Here is a 26,407-nt window from a genome sequence, read left to right as displayed (position 1 = left end):
AGCTACAGGCGCAAGGCGCGTACCCACTATTGCTGGGCAGACCATGGTTGAAAACAGCACACATCAAGCAAAATTGGCGGAAAAATATGATTACCTTCCGGCGCGGAAAAGCCAAGGTCCGGGTACCAACACAACCACGGACGAGCAACGGGAAGGAATGCACACCGCTGGATGCGGAATGTGTGAACATGCTTGAAGGATTGGCAGACGACGAAGAAGCCCAGTACTTGGAGGAACACCCGAAGATCGTACCACTCTTCGAGATTGACGTAGCTGAAGCCGTAGCGCCATACTTGCCGCAGCGGGACGACACCGAAGCCGAACCAGACAAAGATGCGATTCGGGAATTACGGCAAGCACAGGAAGCGTTGGAACGGGAAATGGCCGTTTCCCAACGGGTAAAAGCATCCCAGCTCGACGAAGTGAACCTAGGAAGCAAGGACGAATCAAAGCCGGTTCACATCGCCAAAGAAATGAAGCCGAAAGATAAAGCGGCGATGATCAAACTTCTCACGGAGTTTCGCGACGTATTCGCCTGGTCATACGAGGACATGCGAGGGCTGGACCCTCAATTATATCAGCATCAGATCCACTTAGGCAAGGACGCGAAACCAGTGGCGCAACGACGTTACCGAATGAACCCCAACTACGCCGCCAAAGTGAAGGAGGAAATCGACAAACTCCTAAGAGTGGGCTTCATCCGGCCGGTAAAGAAAGTGACGTGGCTAAGCCCCATCGTCGTCGTCCCCAAGAAGAACGGTAAAATCCGTGTGTGCGTAGATTACAGGAAACTAAATGCAGCCACAATTACGGATGCATTCCCTCTTCCGTTCACGGATGGAGTACTGGATGCCGTCGCCGGCCATGAAGTTTATAGCTTTCTAGACGGGTTCAGCGGTTACAATCAAATCCGGATGCACCCGGACGACCAGGAGAAGACAGCGTTCGTCACCGAATGGGGGGTGTTTGTGGCAGAAGTCATGATGTTCGGCCTAAAAACGGCACCAGCAACGTTCCAGCGAATCATCATGGAGATCTTCGGCGAATACATTCCTGCCTTCATGCAAGTTTTCCTGGATGATTTTGCAGTCTATAGCCGGGGAAAAGACCATTTGCAGCACCTACGGTTATGCCTTGAAAAGTGTAGATTATACCGGCTAAGCTTAAACCCAGCAAAATGCATCTTTGGAGTTTCAAGTGGAATATTGCTGGGACACATTGTAAGTAAGGAGGGCATTGCGGTCGACCCGGATAAAGTAAACGCCATACTAGGGGCACCGGCGCCGAAAACAGCCAAAGCACTAAGCCGATTCTTAGGACAGATCCGGTGGCACAGCCGGATGCTCCGTCACTTGGCTGACTTGGCTACACCATTACACACCGCGGTACATCGGACACCGTTCCAATGGACGGATACGGAGGATAAGGCATACAATGCCCTGAAGGTACTCTTGTCGCAAGCACCCGTCGTGCAGCCTCCGGATTGGAGCAAGGAATTTCACGTGTTCGTTGACGCGTCCGACATCGCTATCGGCAACGCCTTAATGCAACTTACGGAGCCTAAATGGTACCGGCCGGTATATTACGCCAGCCGGAAGCTGTCCCAAGCGGAGAAGAACTATTCGACTACGGAACGGGAGGCCCTGGGCATGATCTACAGTGTAACAAAGTTTCGTCATTACCTATTGGGAAGGAAGTTCTCCTTTCATGTGGATCACTCGGCGCTCCTGTACTTAGTGTCCAAGGCGTCCCTGACCGGTAAGTTGGCCCGTTGGACCTTGCTGTTGTAGGAGTTCGAATTCGAGATTTTCCACCGGCCCGGTATCCAGCATGCCGTAGCAGACTACCTGAGCCGGTTAGAGTCCGGAGAACCAGGCGACGGGGTAGCGGATGAATTCCCAGACGCAGAGTTATTCCGTATCACCCCGGAAACGGCAGCGGACGACACGGTGGCATCAGAAGATAGGTGGCTGACAAACATGCACCAGTTCCTAAGCACGGGCCTGCCACCAGAGGAAATGAACCGGGACGAGAGGAAACGACTGGCGGTGCAGAGCCGCAATTTCTGTCTGTTACGGGACAATCTCTACCACAAAGGAGCAGATGGAATATGGAGACGGGCAGTCCGTAGTGACGAGAAAGAAGTAATCTTACGGGAAGCACACTGTGGGGTTGCCGGAGGACACTATGCCGGGGAAGCGACGGCAAGGAAAGTATGGCAGAGCGGCTTATGGTGGCCCACGACGTTAAAAGACGCCGTCAAGTATGCTAAGGAATGTGACCTATGCCAACGAATGGGCCAGCCTACGGAGCAAGCACGGATGCCACACCAACCGGTACTTCCACTAGAGCCATTCCAGAAGTGGGGGTTGGATTTTGTCGGACCGTTCAAGCCACCGGCAATGAGAACGGGTAATCGTTATGTCATCGTAGCAACGGATTATTGTACTAAATGGGTGGAGGCTAAGGCCTTGAGGGACAATACCGCGTCATCCACAGCAAAATTCCTATACGAGAACATTTGGTGCCGATATGGATGTCCGATTGAATTAATCAGCGACCAAGGAGGGCACTTCCTCGGCCAGGTAGTGGAAAGCTTAACAACGTTCTATGCCGTGGTTCATAAACGGAGCACACCGTACTACCCACAAGCGAACGGGTTAGCAGAGTCCACCAACAAAACGCTGCAGAACATTCTCCGCAAAATTGTCAATGAAAACCGAACGGACTGGGACACAAAGCTCCATAGCGCGCTATGGGCGTACCGAACGGCATACAAAACAAGTATCCGGACAACGCTCCGGCTAGCATTCGGCTTAGAAGCGGTCATGCCGGTCGAGTTTCAGGTACCAAGCTTACGGATCCAACTACGGGAACGGCTGAATGAAAAGAAGTCGGAGGAAATGCGGCTGGCCAGCGTCCTCCACATGGAACTGGAGCAACGACGACGGAAAGCGTTCGTTGACCGTCACCGGAAAGGTAACGAAAAGATGTTCGAAATCGGAAAGCCGGTTCTAGTATTCCAAACGAGGATGGGCAAGATGCCGGGTAAACTCCGGTTCAGATGGACAGGCCCGTATTGGTTGACACGGGAATACAACGGGTCCTATCAGATAGGGACACTTGCCGGTGAAGTACTAGGCAAGTGGGTGAACGGATTTCGACTAAAGCCCTATAAAGGACCGATGCCAAAGAACCCGTTTATGCAGCTCACCGGCACTATACCGGGATCCTGTCCCGGAAGGGTACGGACGGAAGAAAAAGACGACGGGGAACCCGTAGCAGAGGCGACGGAAGACACGGCAACCCGTAAGGAAAACGGTAAGGGTCCGAAGGGACCTACGGATGTGTAAGATCACATACCGTCATTTAAAAAAAAAAAAAAAAAAAAAAAGAAATCATTAAAAATCGAGGTATGAATGGACGTGAAAGCAAGGAGCGAAAAGGTACAAAGTGGGCATTTAAGAGCCGCCACGCTACTTAATACTAAATTGGTACACGACGTGTGCATGCTCGAAAAAGGCGCCAAAACGCACAAAGAAGAAGCAGAACGCATGGAGACCTTTTCATTTCGCGAGCCAAGAAGCACAGAAGCACCAAGGCAGTGGAAGCTGAGCAAACGCGAACCTGCACGCAGAGAACCCCCACGTTCGGAACGCTCTCTCTCTCGCTCTCACTCTCATCACCACTCTACCTCGCCATCTTCCCTCGACCTCGAAGCAGACATGGAACCACAAACGTTGTCTGAAGCGGCCAGGAAATGGTTCAGGCAACACGGACTGGAGGGGTTCTTGGCCATCATGGAAGCACCACCGCACAGAGAAGCCGACCAGGTCATCAAGGAGCTCGACAAGGAAGTCATCACCGAGGAAGCGATCCGTGCGCTAACAGGCCTTCCGGAGGGAGGAATTTTTCAGATTGATAATCCAACCTCGGAGCAACTCACCCGATATTTCGGTGAGTACTCTGTTGCCGGCAAAGGCTATCGAACGCAGGGCGGCGAAGATCCGCTGTTCAGGGAGATAGCTCGAGTGCTCCATGAGTACGGCCACGTGTACCCCCGACCCCCTATGAAGGGACCAAGGTGGATTGGCCGGTGTTGATTGCAGACGGTTTGTGCGTGGCAATCGACATGGTACGAGGAAAGGACGGCAAGGAGGGCCGGAAGCTGTGGCATGCCGTAGCTCAGTGGGTAACATTGCTCGTGCCGCCGGTCGAGACCATTCAGCCAAAGAAGCGGCCAAGAGTATCGGAAGGAAGCACCTCGAAGCCGGCGTCCAAACGACAGCAGCTGCTGGCGTCGAAGGCGACGAAAGGGAAGAAACGGCTCTCAGAACCGGAGGAGGTGTCACCGGTTCGACCCGTTAAGATAACCATACGGCGACCGGGACAGAAGGAACCGGAACCCTTGACGGCACAGAAACATGCCGTTACACAGGAAGAGGAAACGGAGGAGCCAGAAGAGCACCTCCAACGACGGTCAAGAAGTAGGACCGGCGAGACAGGAGGGGAGCGGTCGTACCCGCGAGAGGCAGAAACGCCCCCAACTCAACCTGAGCAAACCACAAGGGAGGAACCGGAACCGGTGCGGAGGGAACCGGTCTTGTCGACTTCTATAGAAGAAGTCATTCCAACGGCTCCGGAGACGGCGAGAACCGGGACTCAACAGCCGGCGAGCCCAGCCAGCACACACGGCGGCCAAGGAGTAGGACCAGTACAGCAGCAAGGCACCAGTAGCATGTGGCTACGGTGGGTAGGCGAGCAAATCGTCGGAGCGGTCGAGTATATAGAGGCGGAAGAGAGAGCGCACCAGGAACGGTTGCTCGTCACAACCGTAGATCTAGAGACGGCCCGGTCCAGAATCCGGAGCCTTGAACAAGACTTGGACAGGGTCACAAGGGAAATGGCTCAATTCGCTTTGACAACACAAGTCCAAGCACCGGTGACTCCGGGCAATGTACAGAATAAAGTGTCAAATCAACCTGTACATAGCAATCAGACCCCGGCAACGGAAACCGTTCCGGAAAGAAATGCGGCACAAGCCCAAGAGCTTGCGGACTTAAAGGATGAGCTAGCTGCCCAAGAAGCGCTGAGGAGCCGCGAAAGAGAGTTGAAAACGGCAGCGGAGGCAGAACTCAAAAAGACTGCTGAGAAGCTGCGCTTGGCCGAGGAGAGCTTACGAAAAGGCCACCAAGCGTACGACCGGCTCAAGGAGGAGAAGGAGAAAATGCTGCAAGAGAAGGAGAGACTCCGGAGAAACGCCGAAACAGAAGTAGAGCGCCTGAAAGAGGAACTCCGGCAGGTAAAGGACCGGGAGGACCGGAACCATCGCCAGATCAACGGCAAGCTCAAACAAAAAACGAAGGAATTTGAGCAATTGCACCGGGAGTATAAACGGTTGCAAACGGAGCACAAGGAACGGACGGATGAGCTCCGGCAAGCAGTTGATCGGACCGCAACCGCATTCGCCAAGGAACAAGCGGAAACCAGAAGACGGTTGGAAGAGGCGGAGAAGGTTCGGACAGAGCTCCTCAGGCAACAGCAGGCGGAAAAAGAAAGAGCGGCGGAGGTACTGCAGAGGCTGCAAACGACATATCAAGGGCAGCTGACGCGCTACAGAGAGCAGGCGGAGGATACGGCAAATCTCATCAAGCAGTTGAAGGAGGAGCGACAAGTGGTGGAAAGCAGAGCGCAAATGGGAGCAAGTCGCATCCAGGATATCATGCGGGCTTGGTTGAACCAGACCAAGAGCTTGATTGACAACGGGTCCGTCAAAGGGTGGACTAAGTGGGCCACGAACGCGGCGGAACTCCAATTGCTCCGGGCCGACGTAGAGAACCGGCGGAAGGAGGGAGATGATTGCTATATGCTGAATTCCGAAGACTTCACCGGCATAAGGGATGAGTTGGCCGAAGACTTTCAAGCCTTGGCAGAGGACCAACTAGAGCAAGTCCGGCAACTTGTAGCTCAGCTGGACGACGACAGGCTGGAGGCGCAGATCCAGTTTGAAAGCTACGAGAGGTCCCGGATCCGGGGAGAGAAAGAACGAGAACCAGTTACGGTCAACCTCAGTGATGAGGAACCGTTACTGGAAGGAGACCGGACCGGAAGCAGTCAAACGGAGATGCCGGAGCCAGAGAGACAAACGGAGCAGCCGGAGTCAGCGAAACAAACGGAGCAGCAGCAGCAAGCCGAGCAGCCGCCTATAGAGCAGCCGGAACAGCCTCAGTCCCAACCGCAAGCACAGCCGCAACAACCACAACCGGAAGAATAATTGGAAACTCTAGAACAAGATATTTTGGACAGTTTGGGTGAACAATGAAGGGGCCGAGAAGGGTTCGACGTACAAGGTACTGTCCCACGGGCGTGCCATGTGTTACCGGCCGGCAAGGAGTCCAAAATACGGAGTGAAGGAGTTAATTAAGTATGGTTGTAAATAGGCATAGTGTGGACGGACGGACTGGAAACGGTATGCCGTTCCAGATCCGGACGGATCCCGAATAGGTGCGAGAGGCACCGTTTTGTACTACGGGCCGGAAACCTATTTAAAGGCCCGGACTACATTGTAATCGCAGCGGATAATTAATAGAGCTTATGATGTTTATACTTCTGTCTTGATTTCCGTTCTGTAATTACTGTTATATCTTACGCGTGTAATTAACCAAAGCATTCTAATCGTGTAACCTACGTAAGTCGGTGTATCGTTGAATATTAATCCTATGCCGTAATCACCCTTTGGTGAAGTGTCTCCGTGACACCTTGTGTTAGGCCTTGTCCGGTCAGAGAATAACAAGTGGCACGAAAGAGCAAGAACTACTGTACCACAAATCAACAGTCAACATCAGGTTTCATGTTCTCTCTTGGGAGTGCGGTTGTAACCTGGAGCAACAAGAATTAGCCGACAGTTGCCTTGTCGAGCACCAAAGTACCGGGGAGCCACCGTCGCTACTTGCAAGGCAATATGGCTTAGCTGGCTGTTGTAGGACTTACAGGTCGCAGTTCCCACTCCGATCCTGATCTACTACGACAGCATCAGTAGCATGCAGCTAGCCAAGAACCCTATATTCCATGTTCCCATGAAGCAGATAGAAGTGCACTATCACTTTGTGCACGAGCGGGTCCTGAGTGGTGAAGTCGAACTCTGGTATGTTCATACCAATCAGCAGGTTGTCGAAATTTTTACCAAAGCCCAAGACGAACAAGTTGCAGCACTTCTCGGAGATGTTTGGTATCCAGCGCCTCGACGTGTCGCACTTGAGGGGGAGAGCAGCTAGGAAGAACAACAGTTGTGATGATGAGACAAAACACGAACCAGTCAAAAGGAGGAGAGCCGAAGAAGAAGTCGAAACATCCGGAGCAAGCGGCAAAGTTAAGAAAAAGGCCAGGACCAAGACATGGTCGGATGTGGTCCAGGGCCTGAAGGAGGACAAATTAGAAACAACCAATTCAGACAAAAGCGGGAATGAATCGGAGACAGTCGATTCGGTCGAGAAGTTTGATTCGAGAGAGCCAAATCATATGAAGGCCATGTGAACGTGAGGACGGTCGAAGCCGACACCAAAACAAAGGAACCAACGGGTCGAGGGGTGTCAATGCCGCAATAGCGAGGGAACTGAGAAGGGCCTAAAGGATGGACAAGCCAACTATAGGGGTCGAGGAGCAAGAAATCAGATGGGTCAAGAAACGTTGAACCAAAGGGGTCATGGAATGCGGGACTGGATTGGACGAGGAGCAGGACTAGGCGTGAAGACGCCAGGAGGAGCCGGAAGATAGAACCGGAAAAGCAGGAGAAACCTCAAGTTGAGCTTGAGGGGGAGTGTTGAGAAGCAAGCTCAACATGGGCCAGATCAGCTGAATAAGCCGAGAGCCAGATCGGATGAAGATCGATCAGTTAGGCCCAAATCAGCTGAAGGAATCGGATAGGTGGAGAGTCAGATCCGTGGGGAGTTGGGAGGCTGTTAGTTTAGTAGGTAGTTATAGCATTAGGGACCTATATTCCTATGCTAGTAAATAGGAATATTATGGGCCGAGTTAGTGTCAGGCTCATTCATGACCATTAAAGTACTAATAGTACTTGTCCACTGTCAAGGCTTGTATAAAAATGCTCTTTGAGCACACTTATATGTACATAGAGTGTATTACTTTTTGAATTGAGGTTTTGAGTCTTCAGCTCTTTCTCTGTCTCTCCCACTCTCTGTGAGGATCTGCGTGTTTTCTTTAGCTCTGTTTTCTAATGTTGTTCGGCTGAGCCGGTTGTGTTCTATTTAGCTTCGTCATGTCAATCTTTTCAGGGGATATATCTTTGCTTTTTGGTTGGGGGAAAAGGGAGAGTTCTACCACCCCATGTGCCCAAGTTGTCTCACATGAATCATGTATTTATGTTTTGTTTTTTCTTATTCTATACATGGAAGAAGTGTAATTAGACCATTCATTTCACCCAAAAGGCCATATTGCTCCATTCAAATTTGTGATGAAGATAGTTTATCATTCTAACAAACCACATGGCTAATGCTACAATATGAGATCTCCTAGCTATCAAGCATATTAATGCTATGTATCTTTGGCCCAAATGTCAACATATTGTCGAAAGAGATCTTGCTCTCTCTAGACCTCGATCTTACATTGTTGTTGGCATGTGGTGACCTAGAAAAAGTGTACAATGCATGTGTTGATGAAGTTGGTAGGTGGATCTGTGCCTTTTACAGTGGCAGTTAGTAGGGGAATAAGTGACGTGTATGGTTGTCTTGATGGTAGTGGTAGTACTAGAGTGATGAAGGTTCTTGTGGTTCGGAATCAACCAACAATATAGGAGCTATAAGTTGAGACAACTTTTGTCCAAAATTATTTATTACAATGGTGGATGGACATTGTTGTTATGGCTCATGACTAAGAGCATAATGTTGCTTCGGCCTACATGGAGACACTATTAGGGTGTGGTTGGCAAATGTGTCTCACTCTCAAAGCTTCAACTCCCACAAATTGTTGTGAAATCAATCAAGTTCATCTCGTTTGTAGTCTTAGCCAATTGTCTTGACGATTAGTAGGTTCACGGTAGTCATCTTGATACTTACAACATGCTAACTAATCTTTTCTTTTGTAATTGAGACTGAAATTGAAACAATCTGATGCATCAATTGCATGCTGACTAATCTTTTCTTTTGTAATTGAGACCAAAATTGAAACAATCTGATGCATCAATTGCATCCATGCATCAATTTTTTGTATATAGACTCATCATCCTAGTAGAGATCATGATGTGGACGTTGCAACACAATTTGCAATTCATGATTCTTTCTACTTTCTCTTCTATCTTAAGCCATAAGCATTTATTCTTATGTATGCAATCAATCGTCTTTCTTTGTAATATGACCAAATGTTAGGTTTGGCTCCTAAATGTTTTGCATGTCATTGTTGTCATCAAAAGTGATATCAAACACTTTATTACAAGGTTAATTACTTATAGCATCAACTTATGACAATTCTCGTAAGTTAAAATTATAAGCAATAAAGAATTTTTATATTAGTGCTCACTTTGGATTACAACCAACATGTCTTGCACATGTTTATGTAAGATTCATAAAGATAATTTCAGACGACGACATGTAATTTTTTACATCTTTTGGCTCTTTCGCTTATATAAACGTGAGTTTCTAATTCGCAAAGTTTTGATTAAATGCTAACTCCTATTTCTGAATATATTATCCTCACAACGTAAAAATCCTACATGTTCTAATTTTTAAGGCTAGCAAACCTAACACGCATCATATATTAATATATTGTTCTCATTGTGATCAAACCATCTAGACCCTTTGTTGAAGTTTCCTAGAGATGCGAGAAATAAATCATAATGAGTTTTGACATGCTTATCAATCTGCTTTTGCAATGGTTTTCCTATGCATGGTCACATGCAATATCTTGGATGAAAAAATAGTGTGCCACAGATTTGACCTTAAATTCTTCCAGTTGTCACTAATTGTTTAACCTTATCTGGCATTTATCTGGCATTTAATTGAGAATGATCGGCAGACAATGATACCGAAGGTTAATAGTTCTTCTCATGTCATCTCTTTGATCAATTAAAAGCACTATATCATATTTGCTTCACATGTCCACAAAGGTTTTACCATATCATCCATTGTTGAAGTAAACACTGGTGAATGTTAGCTTTGTTACCAATCCAAAATGGCTCAAACTTCCTCATTAAAGTGAACGTCATGAACACGTGGGGCATCATCGTCTACTTTTATGTATTGTATCACCATTATGGGTACTAAAGCTGTTTCAGCACTGGCAGTATAATAGAAATATCGAATTAATACCTCAACACTTGGCTCATTTTGATGAATACTTACACACTTGCAAAAGCACGCCGAAGACTAAACCTCTCTTGAAGCTATTCAGATGACTGATGAAGACATTCTGGTGGTGCCGCTTATAGTGAAAATGAGTGACACACTCAATGAAGATCCAGCAAAGGATTGCCCCAATAACATAATCCATACCCAGGAGTCCAACCAATGCTTCCGGTATCGATTTGGAGCTGAAGAAGCCCATTGCCAAGCAAAGGCCAATGACCAGAAAATTTGTAACCGGGTTTGTGAAGTGTTGTTTGGCATTGTCCATTAGCTCTCTTGATTTGTTCACAGCTGTGTCTTTCATCGCCTCATATCTTGACTGTGGTCTTTGTGTGACTACAGCTGGCTTGCTCTTTGTAATCTTCCACAAACCCATCTTCAAAAAAGAAATGCTCGAACTGAAGAAAGGGAAAATTAAAGCAGGATAGAAGTAAATACATTGGTCAATCAGAGACTTCAAACACTTCTGCTATCATGATGCACTTTATCACAATTAATTTATTGATCAAAAACTTCAACTGCTCCACTCAGATTTAGCTACAATATGCACTTTACAATTTCATCTTAATCGAACCCTTAAATACTCCCAGCATTAGCTAGGAAGATGCACATTTCCGCATGTTATCCATCAAAGCATGAAATAATTCAGGATTAGCTATAAAGATGCACTTTATCACAGTTTTAATCCTAATCACGCCTTCAGATACTCCCAATTTTAGCTAGCAGGTATTACTTCATTGATTAGAACTTCAAAATACTACAACCAAAATCAGCTATCCAGATGTACATTATTCTGATCAAACCTTCAAATACTCCTCCCAAATTTAGCTATCAAGATGCACGTTCTTACACTTAATCACTGAAAAACTTCCCTGATTACCTATCAAGTTGCACTTCATTCTACCTTCAAAATGCTTCTACCAAATTAGCTATATGAAGATGGTGTGCCATATTTATCATAATGAATCAAATTCACGCTCAAATCTTCAGAATGTTTCTGACCAAAATTATAATATCAAGATTCGCTTTTATTATAGTTCACCTACTTCTACCAGAATACAGTGTCAAGATGCACCTTTATCACAGTTGATCTGAACCAAAACTCCTTCTAAATGCACATAAATAACACTTGGACGTACATGAACAGACTCATATTTAATCAAAAATTTTAGAAGAGGCAGATTCATGAAGTTTCACATCATGAATGAAAAACGTCCACATGATTATATTTACCATACACATGCATACCTAGACATAAATTTTGGTATCATTTTTCCATAGAGTAGAGACAGATTGTATAACGATAATCTGTAGGTAATCGCTAATCATCAATGACAGGTAGTTATTTCTTAACACAGAGTTTAATAGTCCTTAATTACAGATGAGAAGTATCTTAAACAGTGGATCACCGACATCGATGTGGAAGATGAGCAGAGGTTAGTAACACGGAAACGGTCAAAGATTATGTACATAAAGGGAAAGATTCAGGCGTAAGGTTTCGCACCAGAAAGCAGTTCACAGTATGTACAATATACGGCTAACCAAACGAAAAGAAGAGAAGAAAGCTTTTGCAGAAACAGTCAGGAAAGTACCTGGTAAAGGTGTCTTGCAGGGGAAAGAATGACGGACTAGCGAAGCAGACAGGACGTCTGAATGTATGGAATTTGCGTATAACCTCTCAGTCTCTTCTTCTCCTCCGTTTGTCAGCAGAAGTAGTAACAGCAAGCAGCAGTAGTTATACGCCTTGGCCCCAGTTTCATGCATATGTATACATATATATTTATGTATGTAGCTCTATCCGCTAGCAAGACAATGTATTACTACTAACTAGTTAGTTGTCCGAACTCTTTTGTAGGTCTACTTTTCGGTTCCATGATCTAACGACTATTACTATAATAGTCCCAACATAATTTTATTCACAGAAAAAGAAGGGAAGATGAACGCAAATTGAACGCAATGAATGCATATTGATTGTGTTCTCTGTTAGTCCATTTTGTCAATGCCTTAAACATAGCTAATTTCCCTAACCTCACAAGGACATCAAAATAACATCAAAATCAAACTTGTTAACTCTCTCACTTTTTTCATAATTTAAGGTGACATCGTGAAATCATACTACGATAATTTACAAGAGAGAATGTATTGCCACCCACAAATGTGGCGCATGATAGCAACAATGACAACATAATTGGATTGATTCCATAATCGACTTGAACATCGATGCCATGCAGCTTAGTTACTAACAGTGCAACATTAACAATTTACCCATACATCTTCACAAATATTATGACTTTCTGTCGATGCAATATGTAAAAAGGTTAAGAAGATCCCATTGTAATTTGAGATTCAAACAAACTGATTTTGGCATTTCCTATGCATGTTATCACTCTCTAGTATTCCTCTTTCTAAGAATACATATTTGCTATATCATTGAGTATTTTGGAAATATCTCAGCGACAACTGAAATGTATCATAACATGACTCTAAGATTTGTGAATCCACAACTATTGACATTAATTATGCCAAGAAAATGATGCTCAAGGAAGTGGGGAATAAATGACGAATGATCTGTATTGGCATTTCGGTTGAACATTGACGATTGTGTTCCTGATCAATGCATGTTAAGTAAGAGGGGTGGAAATCTCATGTAGACTCTAGCTTCCAAGGTAAGGGATTTTTGATAATGTGCAAAATGCAAAATGCAAAATTTGATAGCCAGACAAGCTTTTAGCAGCCTTTCTGACGAAAAAATCCCACAATCCACTGCTTATCATGATGCTTTTGAAATGCAATTCCCCTCCCCTGTCCATATCACACCCGTTACTTAGTCCATGTTACACATGTAAGCGGCGAAGCTACTCACTGGCACTAAAAAAAACAGAACGCCAAAACCACAATGTATGCTTACTTACACACAAGGTGGGATGAAACAATGGAACTTGTGTGCGCTTTCAGTTGATCACATACATGTGCATAATATGCACACAACAATAGTAAATGATGGGATGATACTTTTGAACCCCAGTGATACCCACAAAGAAACAACAAACAGCCTATGTTGTGGAAAGTCCCAAGGTCTTTGAAGCACATTCCAAACTTCCAAACATATACAAATCAATATATAGTGTTCGTATAACATTGGGAAAGAACTTCATCAAATGATGTGAAGGACAACCAAGTTCAGCCCTCAGGCTGTATGCTGCTGCTGACACAACAATTACCGGTCTCTGCTTGCTTCAACAATGCTGAAGATTCTCTCTTCCAGAGGTCGACGGAACATGCACATGAGAACAAGGGAGAAGCTGGGCAAACTGGTGAAGTAGTTACTCTAACCAGTTTGATTTTGGGCACACAATATCATTGCTCCCACATTGAGAATACACAGAGACGCACACACAGCACACACAAACCTGAAGCCCTCAAAATGATAAATCAATGATGGAAAACACAAAAGACTAAGCCGTACAAGAAAGCTCAACTTCCTGCTACCATTTCTCAAACATCAAATCATGTGGATGAGGAGAAGTGAGAGACATCTTCTGCTTATTTCATGTCCTTACTTTATGAACCCTGATGTGGGAGGACTGGCATCTCACCATAGCCTGAAGAACCGACAGGAGCTTGGCATAGATCTCAGAGCCATTTGGCTCGAGCACCTTCAAACAGGAGGCTACGGCTTCCATGGTGGACATGCACCCTCCGAATGGCTCCTTCCGGAGGATGCTGTCCGACTCGCACATGGAGGGGCCGGACAGGCGCTGGTCGAAAGGCAAGCAAACGTGGACGACGTTCTTCTTCTTCTTGAGGGTGTCCAGGAAAGGGGCGGTCGCCTTGACCATCTCTCGGGCGTGCCGCCACGTGGCATCGAAGGCAAGGAGCAGTATGTGGGGAGGGGCAGGGGCGTCGGCGTGGGCGTCATCGCAATGAGAAAGGCAAGGAGAGCAGGAGGCAGCGTGGTGAGCGAACCACTCTGCGATGGGTTGGGCGGAGGGGGAAGGGAAAAGGAGGAGGATGTGCGCGGCGGGATCGAGGAGGAGGTGGGAGGGGCTACTAAGAGGGTTACTGAGAGAGTTACTAAGAAGAGGGTTACTAAGAAGAGGGTTACTAGTGGAGGAGAGGGCGAGGGAGAGGGAGAGGGAGAGGCAGCGGCCATGGAGGATGGTGTGGCAGTGGTTGGAGAGGCAGGCGGAGAGGATGGGGAGCGTGGAGAGCTTGTGGCGGGACTCGTGGGGGTGTTGGAGGAGGAGGAGGCGGGTCCGGGCGGCATGGAAAGGCGGGGAAGGCAGATGAGCGCATAAGCAGACGGACAGCGGCCGCTCACACCTGCCGCAACGCTCTCTCATGGCTCTATCTATCTATGTACATACATATGTATATGTATATGTATATGTATATGTCTGTTCGTTGCCTGCACAGAGCAGAGGTCTCTCGCAGGGGAGGGGAGGGGAGGGGAGGCAGGCAAGCAAGCAAAATAGAAAGGAATGAATGGGGTGTTTCTACTTTATTTAATTACTTACTTTGCTGCGTGTGTCCGAATACATACATACATACATACATACATACACATTGATTGTCATGTGTATGGGTGAAGTTGGAAAGAGGTTTGGCTTTTCTTTTTGTTTGTTGGCGATGATGAAGATTAAGTATTATGTAAATGTTGTAAGGAGGCCTGGCTTTTTTTTTGTCTGTTGGGGGTGATGAAGATTAAGTATTATGTATGCAAGAAGGAGGTCGGGATGATGAAGATTAAGTATTATGTATGCAAGAAGGAGGTCGGGCTGATGAAGATTAAGTATTATGTATGCAAGAAGGAGGTCTGGCTTCTTCTTTTTTTCGTTGGGGGTGATGAAGATTTAAGTATTACGTATGTTGGAAGGAGGCTTGGCTTTTTTTTGTCTCTTGGGGGTGATCAAGATTAAGTATTATGTATGCAATATTGTTGAGAAGCAAGCTCAACGTGGGTCGGATCGGCTGAATAAGCCGAGAGCTAGATCGGATGAAGACCAATCGATCAGCTAGGCCCAAATCGGATAGGTGAGCCGGTAGGTCGTTAGAGGCATGCGCTCCTAGTATATTAGGTAGTTATAATTTTGGGAATTAGTGTTGGTAGCTCAGTTATGAGCATTGAAGTACTTGTCAGTACTTCTGTCAGTCCTTTTAAGGACTTGTATAAAAGTGCTCTCTGAACACATTCATATGTACAGAGAACATTTTATTTTTTAATTGAGTTTTAGTCTTTTGCTCTCTCTGTCTCTCCCACGTACTGTGTTTTTTCTCTCCATTGTTTCTTTGTGCTTTCTCTATTGTTGTCCGACCGAGCTGGTTGTGTTCTATCTTAAGCTTTGGCACTTAAAAATTTTCATGGTATCAAAGCACGAGGGATGAGAATCCTGTGCTGCCAACAAGCATTCAACACAGACAAAAACCCTAATCCCCAGACTAGAACGGACAAGAAGAAAATGGACAGAGGAATGGGTGGTTGTTAGAGCTAGCTACTAATGTAAGCATATGATAAGGATAATAAAGATAGATAAATAAGAAAGGAGAGAGAGAAAGAAGGGTGCAGATCCACCTGACCATCCCCGAGCAAAGGGATCGAGACGGACTCGAGCCTTGATCGACGTCCCATACCACCCTTGTGGTGTTGAGTCATACTTGGTGCTGGCGTGCTCGCTAGAAGAGTTGACCCACTACAATGGCAAAGTCTCGACGTAGTTGATCATGTCTCCAATGAGGGTAACTAAACCTCATATTTATAGCTAGAACTAAGGCCCCCAGGCAAGTTCACACTTGGCCTAATGAGTTAAAATTAATCCTTCCCTTCTTTACACTCTCGTTTAACCCTCACACTTATCCACTTGTATAGAATACTATGGTAAAACTTACCATGGGATATGGTCTTGCCCATAACATTGGTGCTCTTCGAACAGAGAAGTTGGATAGAAGCAACTATGTGTCTTGGGAGGACAAGATGCACCAGTACTTCCTCGGGCATGGCTATTGGAGTTACATCCACAGAGAAAATGAAGTAGCACCAGAATAGACACACAAGGACTTTCTAGCGTGGGAGCAGGCGGCAAGTAGAGTTTTGTACTGCCTTGCATCCTGTGTGCATGATCAAATGTTGGGCTACATTTGGGATGCAAAGACACCGAAGGAGGCGTGGGAAAATCTGAAAAGATTCTTGTCGTGAGTACCACTGCCCGGAAGTTGCAGCTCCATCAAGAGCTCAACAATATCCGATATAGGGATATGACGGTGTTATGAAGATTTTCGGCGATAGTGTGAAACTTGTAAGGAACATATGAAATCGAGTGTGGTTCTTCTCATGAAATAAAAAACAATAATAGTAAAGATACTATTTTAAATAAGTTTAATATCTTGGTGCAAAAAGATGGAGGTCTTGAAGAGCTTCTGAATGTACTTTACTACGTAGGAAACAGACATCTAAGTGTCAAGTTATGTGGGTATGAAGTTTGCAAAGAAGAAGAGAAAAATATGTGATATCCCACATAGATAGGACAAATAAGGATCCCACCATATAAAAGGCAGAGCAAAAGCTATTATCTTTGTGTCTATGTGTGGAGCATAGAAAGGTTAAGTTGTATGACTTAACGAATGGATGTAGCCAAATGCATATCACTATGTGTTTTGGACGAATCTGACAACGGTGTTTACATGTAAATTCTCATATTAGAGCTTGATTGAGTGAGATGTGATGCATGAGCGCCAAATGGCAAACATGCATCACATGTATTGTGTGCATGTCGTGTACCCTCATATGCAAGGATGGATGAAAAGGATCAAAGGTATGTTATGTATGGTTCAAGAATTTAAGAAGAAGAAAAATTTGTTCTCCAATTCATGATATATCTTGTCTCTCGAATCTAAAGTTAAAAGTACAATCTTATCTCTCTCACTCTCTATCTCTCTCTCGCCATCTCAATCTCTCTCCCTCAAACTATCTTAAATCTTTTCTCGCTAAAGCTAGTGGGTGCTTCGAGTCCTTTCGGTCCAAAACCCTGGCGGTTCCGCCTCACGATCCGCACATAGAGACGGATCTTCACGACAACGGTGACCAACTACACCACGAAGATAAATGAAATCTTTGACGCCTTGGGGTCCATCAATGTTACAGTGGACGAGGATGAAATGGTGTAGATTTGCCTTGGTGTTCTAGCTCAAAGGTACGGGCAGATCCGGACAGTTATTTGCACAAGGGAGAAACAATCATTGTTTTTTGACCTGCAAAGGTAAAGTTGGTATCTAACTTGATTTGGTTGGTCATCCAGGTCGACTGGTCTGAGCTGGTTGGATCAACTTACCTTCTCCTCCTTGTTCGGCTTTCTTCTGCTCGGTCGCTTGTTGTAGTCCCATCTTTGTCCTCAGTGCTCCGAAGTGATGATGTGGGAGTGGCTTCGTCAAGCAATCGGCGATGTTCATCTCAGTGTCGATCTTGTGAACTTCGAGCTTCTTCTCGATTACTAGCTGTTGAGAGACAAGCTCAACATTGGGTGCGTAGACTTGGGTTCGTAAAACCGTACACAAAATATGGGCGTAGCAGTATGTAAACGGAGAGGCTGTAAGAATGTTATTCCTCACAAGGAATAATTTTGGGGGTAAGTGTAGGATGCTCATTTATGAGAGGTCAGGTACTGTAAGTACTTCTGTCAGCCCAATAGTCAGGGCTTGTATAAAAAGGTGCTCATTGAGCACGAAGTATATACATGTAGACAGACAGAGAATTATTTTTGAATATAGTTATGTTTTCTGCTCTCTCTCTCTCTCTCTCTCTCTCTCTCTCTCTTTGTCTCTCCCTCTCCTTCTCTTTGATTTCTGTGCTTTTACCGAACTGTCGTACTTCTGAATTGTGTACTCTGTGTATTACGCATACGCTTCCGCACACGTATTCTTTTTCATGGTATTAGAGCACGAGGGTTGAGACTCCTCTACAGCCGACAGAAAAACTTGCGATAAAGAAAAGGTTAAGTTATTGTTTTCGGAAAGGATAAGACAACAATATGGACAGAGGAATGGGAAGCTCACTACCAACTAAGAAGCTCGACAGGAGCAACTACGCATCTTGGTCATCCAAGATGCACCAGTTGTTACCGTACGAGATGTACGGGTGATTGATAAGTGTGATAAGTGAGGGTGAAAGATGTAATGTGTGGACATGTATGTGTGATTTTATACGATTATGAGTGTGAATGTAAGTGTGAGTGTGGTAGATACAAAGAGGTGTGAGTGAGTGACTAGGTGTGAATGCCAAAGGGGCTTGCACCCTTGTGGATCTACCCCTTTGTACCTATTTAACCCCTTATGGGGAATGAATGAATACAATGATCATTTCTCTCTCTCTCTCTCTCTCTCTTTGACATCTTTCTCCCCCTCTCTCCCCCTTAACGTTGAACCCCCTTGGGAGGGGGGTGGAGCCATTTTAGGCACCACCCCCCACCCCGCAGTGCTTCTCAATGCACATCCCACACCGATCACCATCTCCATTGCTATCATCACACTCACCATGTCTATCTTTATCATAATTATCACTAACCCTAACCCTAAAACCTACAACACCTTTTGACAACCACAACGACGAACCCCCTTTGAGGAAGAAGTTCAAGAAGAATATGTGACGGCGCAAGATGTAAGAAATGGTGAAAATGTGCGAGTAACGACAACGACGTAGATATGCGAGTGTGCAAAATGATGACGTTGTGCGAGTGTGCGGTTAATGACAAATGACGGTGGCAAAGTGCGAGATGAATTCGAAGCATGATATGTGTAAATGTTATCGTGCGGAAGCGTTAGACAAACCGGCTCAGCCGGATAGCAACAGAGAATAAGATGATGGTTTAACAGAGAAGCTTAATACCCGGGAGATATAGAGAGAGCAGAATGTAAACGTAGATTCAAAAATAACTCTAAAACTCTATACATACAACTTGCGAAACAACATTATTTATACAAGTCCATAAAGGACTAACAGAAGTACTAACAGGTACTTCAATGCTCATACGTGCGACTGACACTAACTACGAGACAATGATTACCTAGTAGTCTAGGCTACTACTAGGCTTCCGGTTCCTGCTCGAATCCGGCTCTCCGATCCGTCTCCCTGATCCGGCCGGTTGTTTCCGGATACCAATCCGGCTCAGGCTTATTCAACCGATCTGAATCCGTTTGAGCTTGCTCGCTCAACACTCCCCCTCAAGCTCACGTTGAGGTCGGATCATGGTGTTAGTGTCTGTGGCAGTCGATCCTTCTACCTGACTCCTTCTAGCGTCGTCACGCCTTGCTCGCACTCCTTGTCTGGTCCGGTTCCACTTCCCACGACCCGTCCGGTAATGCGCGCCTCGACCTCCTCAGTCGGCAGCTCCCTCGCTATTGCGACTCCGGCGGTTGTCGACCCATCGGTTCCTTCGTGTTGACGTCGACTTCCGCTGTGTCTGTGTCCGTTTGGCCTTTAGTTGATCCGTCTTCTTCGAATCTTGAACTGAATCGGATTCCATCAATTCGTTCTATCTCTTGTCTGAGTCGGTGTTCTCCAACTCGTCTTCCAGTTTCAGGCCCTTCACCACATCGGACCACGTCCGGGTCTTGGCCTTTTTCTTCCGGTCGGCTCTGTCCTTCTTGACTCTGTCGCCGCTGCCACTTGTTTCGACTTGTTCGGATGTGCCAACTTCCTTCGTCTACTCGACTTCCTTTTTCCTCTTGTCTCTCCCTTTGTTGGTTCTTTCTTGCTCTCCAGCTCCTTGTCTGGTGCCATCCGTTCCCTTTCCTTTTCTCCCCCTCAAGTGCGGCACGTTGAGATGTTGAACACCAAGCATTTTGGTGAAGTGTTGCAACTTGTCTGATCCGAGCAGTTTGGTGAAGATATCGGCAACTTGCCGATCCGTCTGAACATACCGAAGTTCAACTTCACCACTCAAAACCCACTCACGCACGAAGTGATAATGCACTTCTATGTGCTTTGTCCGAGCATGGAACACGGGGTTCTTAGTGAGTTGAATGTTGCTCATGTTGTCACAATAGGTCAGGATCGGGGTCAATACCTCAATCCACAGGTCTTGCAGTAGTCGCCGAAGCCAGATGGCTTCACAGGTGGCATTGGTAGCGCCCCGATACTCAGCCTCAGTGCTTGACAGATCCACTGTTGGCTATTGTTTGCTACTCCACGCAACATCCACGCTACTACCTAGAGAAAACATGTAACCGGAGGTGGATTGGCGATCCGATGCATCACCGGCCCAGTCGGCATCTGTATATCCGACTATCTCTTCAGTTATACCATGCCGGTATAACAGTCCCCGGTCCTTCGTGCCGCTCACATACTGCAATATTCGATGCACACACTGAAGGTGCTCCACGGTTGGTTTCTGCATGAATTGGTTGATCACACCGAGCGGATAACTGATGTCAGGCCGGGTGATTGTCAAGTATATCAGGCTTCCGACAATTTTTCGAAACCGTTTCTCATCGCAGGTTGGTCCGAAGTTGGGACTAAGCTTCTGGTTCCAATCCAGGGATGTGGAGACAAGTCGACATTCCGTCATGCCAAACTTGTACAACATATTCAACACATAGTGTTGTTGTGAGAGCACTATGTCGTCGGGGGTTCGGCTCACCTCGATCCCAAGAAAATAATGAAGCTCCCCCAGGTCCTTCATTTCAAATGCGTCTGACAGCTGGGACTTTACTCGGCTAATTTCATTGAGTCCAGGTATGGTGATGACTAAATCATCAACATAAAGTAGGATGCAAACCGGACCGTCCGGAACTTGCCAGATGAACAATGACGAGTCGGATTTAGAGGTCACAAACCCCATCTTACGCAACCGGTGCGTGATCTTTGCATTCCAAGCTTGAGGGGCTTGTTTCAGATCGTAAAGCGACTTCTTAAGTTGACACACCGCCGACTTGTTCATGTCCGACTAAAAACTGGGAGGTTGGATCATATAGACCCGTTCTTCAAGATCACCTTGAAGAAATGCATTCTTCATGTCCATTTGGTGAAGATTCCACCCCCTTGCCGCAGCAACCGCCAGTACCACACGAACCGTCGTCATCTTCGCTACCGGAGCGAAGGTCTCATCGTAGTCGAGTCTGTGGGTCTATGCGTATCCCTTTGCCACTAATCGGGCTTTGTACCGGTTAACCGAACCGTCGACATTGTACTTTACCTTGTACACCCATTTGCAACCGATCGGTTTACAGTGTTGGGGAGGGTCAATGAGGTCCCATGTGTCGTTGGCATTGAGTGCCCGCATTTCTTCCTCCATAGCGGCACGCCAATTTGTCCTGTGCCGCTTCTTCGTAGCTCTCTGGCTCACGCACTTCCGCTACTTTGATCATGTACGCATAGTGATGCACCTGTTGACCGGTCAGAAGAGCAAGGACAAGTGGGAAGGCGGAGTCGGATCGGATAATAGGAAGTAAATAATAGTAGAATTATTATTCGGAGGGACGGATCCGGTACAATTGTACCGATCCGGATCCGGACCGATTCGGATGCCGGTTGCCTAAGCGCACTGATTGTAACCTTGCCGATGCCTATAAAAGGATCCGATGATTTGTAAAGGTTTTGACGAAAGTAATACAAAAGTAATTATTGCGTGTTTATCTGTATCTTCGTATTGTTTACCGTCTGTGCTTAATTGTAATCATCTTACGCGTGTAACCTAGCATCCAATCCTTACCACCCCTTTGGAGAAGTGTCGGATAGACACCTATGTTGAGGCTAGTCCGGCCAGGCAGATAACACTATTTTGGCGACCACGATTCCTGCAAAGTGCAGAGGACAACCGGGGGATGGATGTCTAGACCAAACGACGACCACATCACCGAACGAGGGAGACGATACACCGAACGAGAGCAACGACGGGAAGCCCAGCAGCAAGCCGTCGACGAGATCCGGCGAGATCGGTCATTCTCCAGAACTCTTCGGAGAGTCGCAGAAGAAGCACTGCAGTTCCGGGTTCTGCAAGTCCCCGACGAAGGCAGTAGCATAACAAGCCTGCAAGAGGCGGAAACGATACTATAGACGCTCGCCTGGGGCGACGGGGACTCGGAAGCATTCACAACACTTGAGGCGGAGTCGGAAAGCGACGGAAGCGTTGCGTCCTGGTATAAAAGCAGCCACGACACACCAAACGACCCAAGGGAAGAGGGGTCGGAAGACTCAGTAACACCGGAGCCAGAGGAAGAAATAACCTTGGAGTTCGGTGACCGGCGATCGCCGAGGGAGGCTGACCGGATACCGGCAACACCCGCGAAGGAACCGAAGGAGCGGATACCGACAACACCCGCGAAGGAACCGAAGGAGCGGATACCGACAACACCCGCGGAGGAACCAAAGGACCGAACACCGGCAACACCCGCGGAGGAACTGAAGGAGCGGATACCAGCACCAACCGCGGAGAAACCAAAGGTTCTCACACCGACGCCAACAGCGGACAGAGAGCGGAGAAAGCAGGAGAGTCAGTTGAACGACACGATGCCGTACCCATACCCAAAGTACCGGGATGAGCCCGACGCGGAGGCACACGTGTACGCATTCCTCCAAACATGGGAAGCCAACCATGTCTCCCAAAGACTGACGGAACCCGAAGCCGAACGATCCAAAGTTGCCAAATTCGGCATGACCTTAGAAGGACCGGCGGCCCGATGGCACGCAAAGCACTTACCGGGCAGCTTTGCCACATTCGATGCCTTGAAGGCCAAATTCCTCAGGCTTTTTCACAGACAAGTTGAGCAAAGGGAATTGGTCGGGCAGTTCTACACCACCCGGCAGGAAGAGAACGAGACTGTGCCACAATTCATCATTCGGTTTCAGACCCTGCATAGCCAACTGACGAGAGCACCACCCGAAGACGAAGCCAAAGCAGTCTTTTTGGCTGCGCTGAAAGAGCCACTTCGAACAATGTGCGGAGTCCTTGATTTCCACACCAGCACAATGGACCAAATTATTGATCAGGTCTTAGAAATGGACAAGACTAGCTCCTTCTTGTCGATGGGGATGTTACACCAGGCACTCCCGAAGGAGGAAGACCTGAGGTTCCGACAGGCCTTACAATGCACAACATGCCTAAATTCGGGCCACTCAACAGTAGACTGCACCCTGCGGACACAATGTATGATCTGCAACTCTCGAGCCCATACAACGGACCGATGCGAATATAACCTGTTAAATCGGCAGGCAGCACCGGTTCGACACATAGAACCGCGCAATCAGAACCCGGATGAGGATCGATTCCGGAGAGACGACCACTACCAACGCGAACGCGGTAACAGATACGCTGATAGAAGACACGATAACTATGACCGAGAGGAGAAACGCAGAGATAGCTACCCCCGGGACCGGTACGACCGAGACGAATCCCCGGAATACGAACGACGCAGAGAAGAGAGGCGACAAGGGAACCGAAATTTCCGACGGAATCAGAAGCATGGATTTTTTCGAAGAGAGGAACGTCGGGAGGCAGCAAGGAATGACAACCCGGTATCGGTACCGGATAACCGGATAACCGAAAACGACCGCCGAAGCATACCCACCCTCCAAACCGGGGACAAAGGAGAAACGAGCAACAGTCACAAGGTGTACTGTTATTACTGCCGTAAGGAAGGTCATTATAGTAACCAATGCCCAAGCAAAACCAATGACAAGAAGCCGGTAGTCAACATGGTTATAGCCGAAATAACAGAAGTACAGCAGGTCACAACCCGGTCAAAGGGAAAGACCGCCGAGTTGGAAGCCCAAGAGGCAATCAGAAAACAAGCGGCGCAATGGATCAAGGAGGCCAATGAACAGAATGCGGCAGAAGTAAGAGACCAAAATATGCCAAAAGACGAAGAAATCATACAGCTAGGAGAAAACCCGACGTGGCAAGCGCTACAGGACTGTCAAATCGTGCTACCGTTAGCAAGGCTACTACAGTTGGTGCCACGGTTTACGGCAGACTTACAGGCATCTGTGAGCAAACCGAAGCCGACGCCAGCACCGGCATTCTTCTCCAACCCGGAGGAAGGACCGGCGGTGGTCGATACAAGTAGCCCGGCGATCACGGCAATCGTGAAAGGAAAGGAAATTGCTGGAACGATTATTGACGAAGGCTCCGGGGTAAATGTCATCAGTTGACAGACATGCGATAACCTGGGCATCCGGGAATGGGAACCATGCCCCTTCTGGTTACGCATGGCGGATACCAGCTCAGTCCCACCGACCGGGCTTATCCGGGATTTGGAAGTAACGATCGGAGGCCACGTATTCCGGATATCGGCCGTGGTGCTGCAGCTGAATGTACAAGGCACGTACCCCCTACTGCTAGGACGACCATGGCTGCGAACGACGCATATCAAGCAGAACTGGCAAAAGAACATGATCACATTCCGGCGAGGGAAAACAAAGGTACGAGTAACGACGCAACCACGGGTGATCGCCAGTAAGGAAGCAACTCCATTGTATGCGAAAAGCATCAACATGTTGGAGGGATTACTAGACGAGGAAGTCGAGCGGTACCTCGAGGAACACCCACGAATCGTCCCACTATTTGAGGTGGATATCACGGCGGTAGTAGAACCGTACATTACGACGCCGGACGAACCGGACCAAGCGGCAATCCGGGAACTACGACAAGCGCAGGAATCCCTAGAGAGGGAAATGACGATATCCCAGAGGGTAAAAGCATCCCAACTAGAGGAGGTGGACCTCGGCACAACAGACAAGCCCCGACCGGTAAATGTCGCAAAGGAATTGCCGAAGGAAGAAAAGAAGGCAATGGTAGCATTATTAACAGACTTCAAGGATGTGTTCGCGTGGTCGTACGAAGACATGTGAGGGCTGGACCCCCAGCTCTATCAGCACCAAATTCACCTAAGTACGGACGCGAAACCGATCGCTCAACGCAGGTACCGGATGAATCCGAATTATGCGGCGAAGGTGAAGGAGGAAATTGATAAGCTCCTCCGGGTCGGATTTATCTGACCGGTCAAGCAGGCAACCTGGCTGAGTCCGATAGTGGTGGTCCCGAAAAAGAACGGCAAAATCCGGGTATGCGTGGACTATCGCAAACTAAATGCCGCAACAGTGACCGATGCGTTTCCACTACCATTTACGGACGGGGTGTTATATGCGATAGCCGGCCACGAAGTTTACAGCTTCCTGGATGGATTTAGCGGCTACAACCAAATATGAATGAACCCGGCCGACCAGGAGAAGACAGCGTTCGTTACGGAATGGGGAGTGTTCGTCGCGGTCGTGATGATGTTCGGACTAAAGACGGCTCCAGCGACCTTTCAAAGGATAATAATGGAAATTTTCGGGGAATATATCCCCGGTTTTATGCAGGTCTTCCTTGACGATTTCGCGGTCTACAGCCGGCACGGAGAGCATCTCGATCACCTCCGGTTGTGCTTGGAGAAGTGCCGCGAGTACCGGTTGAGTCTGAACCCGGCCAAGTGCATCTTTGGAGTGGCAAGCGGCAACTTACTAGGGCACGTGGTGAGTAAGGAAGGAATCGCGGTAGATCCGGATAAAGTCAAGGCGATTCTCGAGGCACCAACACCAAATAACGCAAAGGCTTTAAGCCGGTTCCTGGTGTTGGCCGGTCAGAGAAGGCAAATGGGAAAGCAAGGTCGGATCGGATAAATATAGAAATAGGAATAGAATTATTAGGAGGGACGGATCCGGTAGTTGTAACCGATCCGGATCCGAACCGATTCGGTTTCGGTTAACGGTTGCCTACCGAGCACCGATTGTAATCTGGCCGGATGCCTATAAAAAGGATCCGATGTTTTGTAATGAAAGCACGAAGAATTAATATAGTTTTGCTTATGCTGATTCATCTTGTCTTCGTCTGTGCTTAAGTGTAATTATCATACGCGTGTATTAACATCCTATCCCTACCACCCCTTTGGAGAAGTGTCGGATAGACACCTGTGTTGCGGCTAGTCCAGCCATACATACAACACTATTTTGGCGACCACGATTCCTGCAGAGTGCAGAGGACAACCGGGGGATGGATGTCTAGACAAAATAACGACCACATCACCGA

General features: G+C 47.3%; 1 protein-coding gene across 1 annotated transcript; it reads right to left on the bottom strand.

The window, feature by feature from the left end:
• Positions 1-13,431: 13,431 nt before the first annotated feature.
• On the bottom strand, positions 13,432-14,783 carry LOC147859033 (DTW domain-containing protein). The gene has a single exon (XM_087325971.1). The coding sequence runs from the start codon at positions 14,696-14,698 to the stop codon at positions 13,904-13,906; it is 795 nt and encodes a 264-aa protein (XP_087182097.1). The 5' UTR covers positions 14,699-14,783; the 3' UTR covers positions 13,432-13,903.
• Between the last annotated feature and the right edge of the window lie 11,624 nt (positions 14,784-26,407).

The sequence above is a fragment of the Azolla caroliniana genome, unplaced genomic scaffold, assembly GCF_043228905.1.
Source record: "Azolla caroliniana isolate FFs.n. ecotype wild unplaced genomic scaffold, voAzoCaro1.0.p SCAF_10, whole genome shotgun sequence".
Taxonomy (NCBI): Eukaryota; Viridiplantae; Streptophyta; class Polypodiopsida; order Salviniales; family Salviniaceae; genus Azolla; species Azolla caroliniana.
The sequence above is the reverse complement of the archived record's forward strand: the minus strand, read 5'-3'. Positions and strand labels throughout refer to the sequence as shown.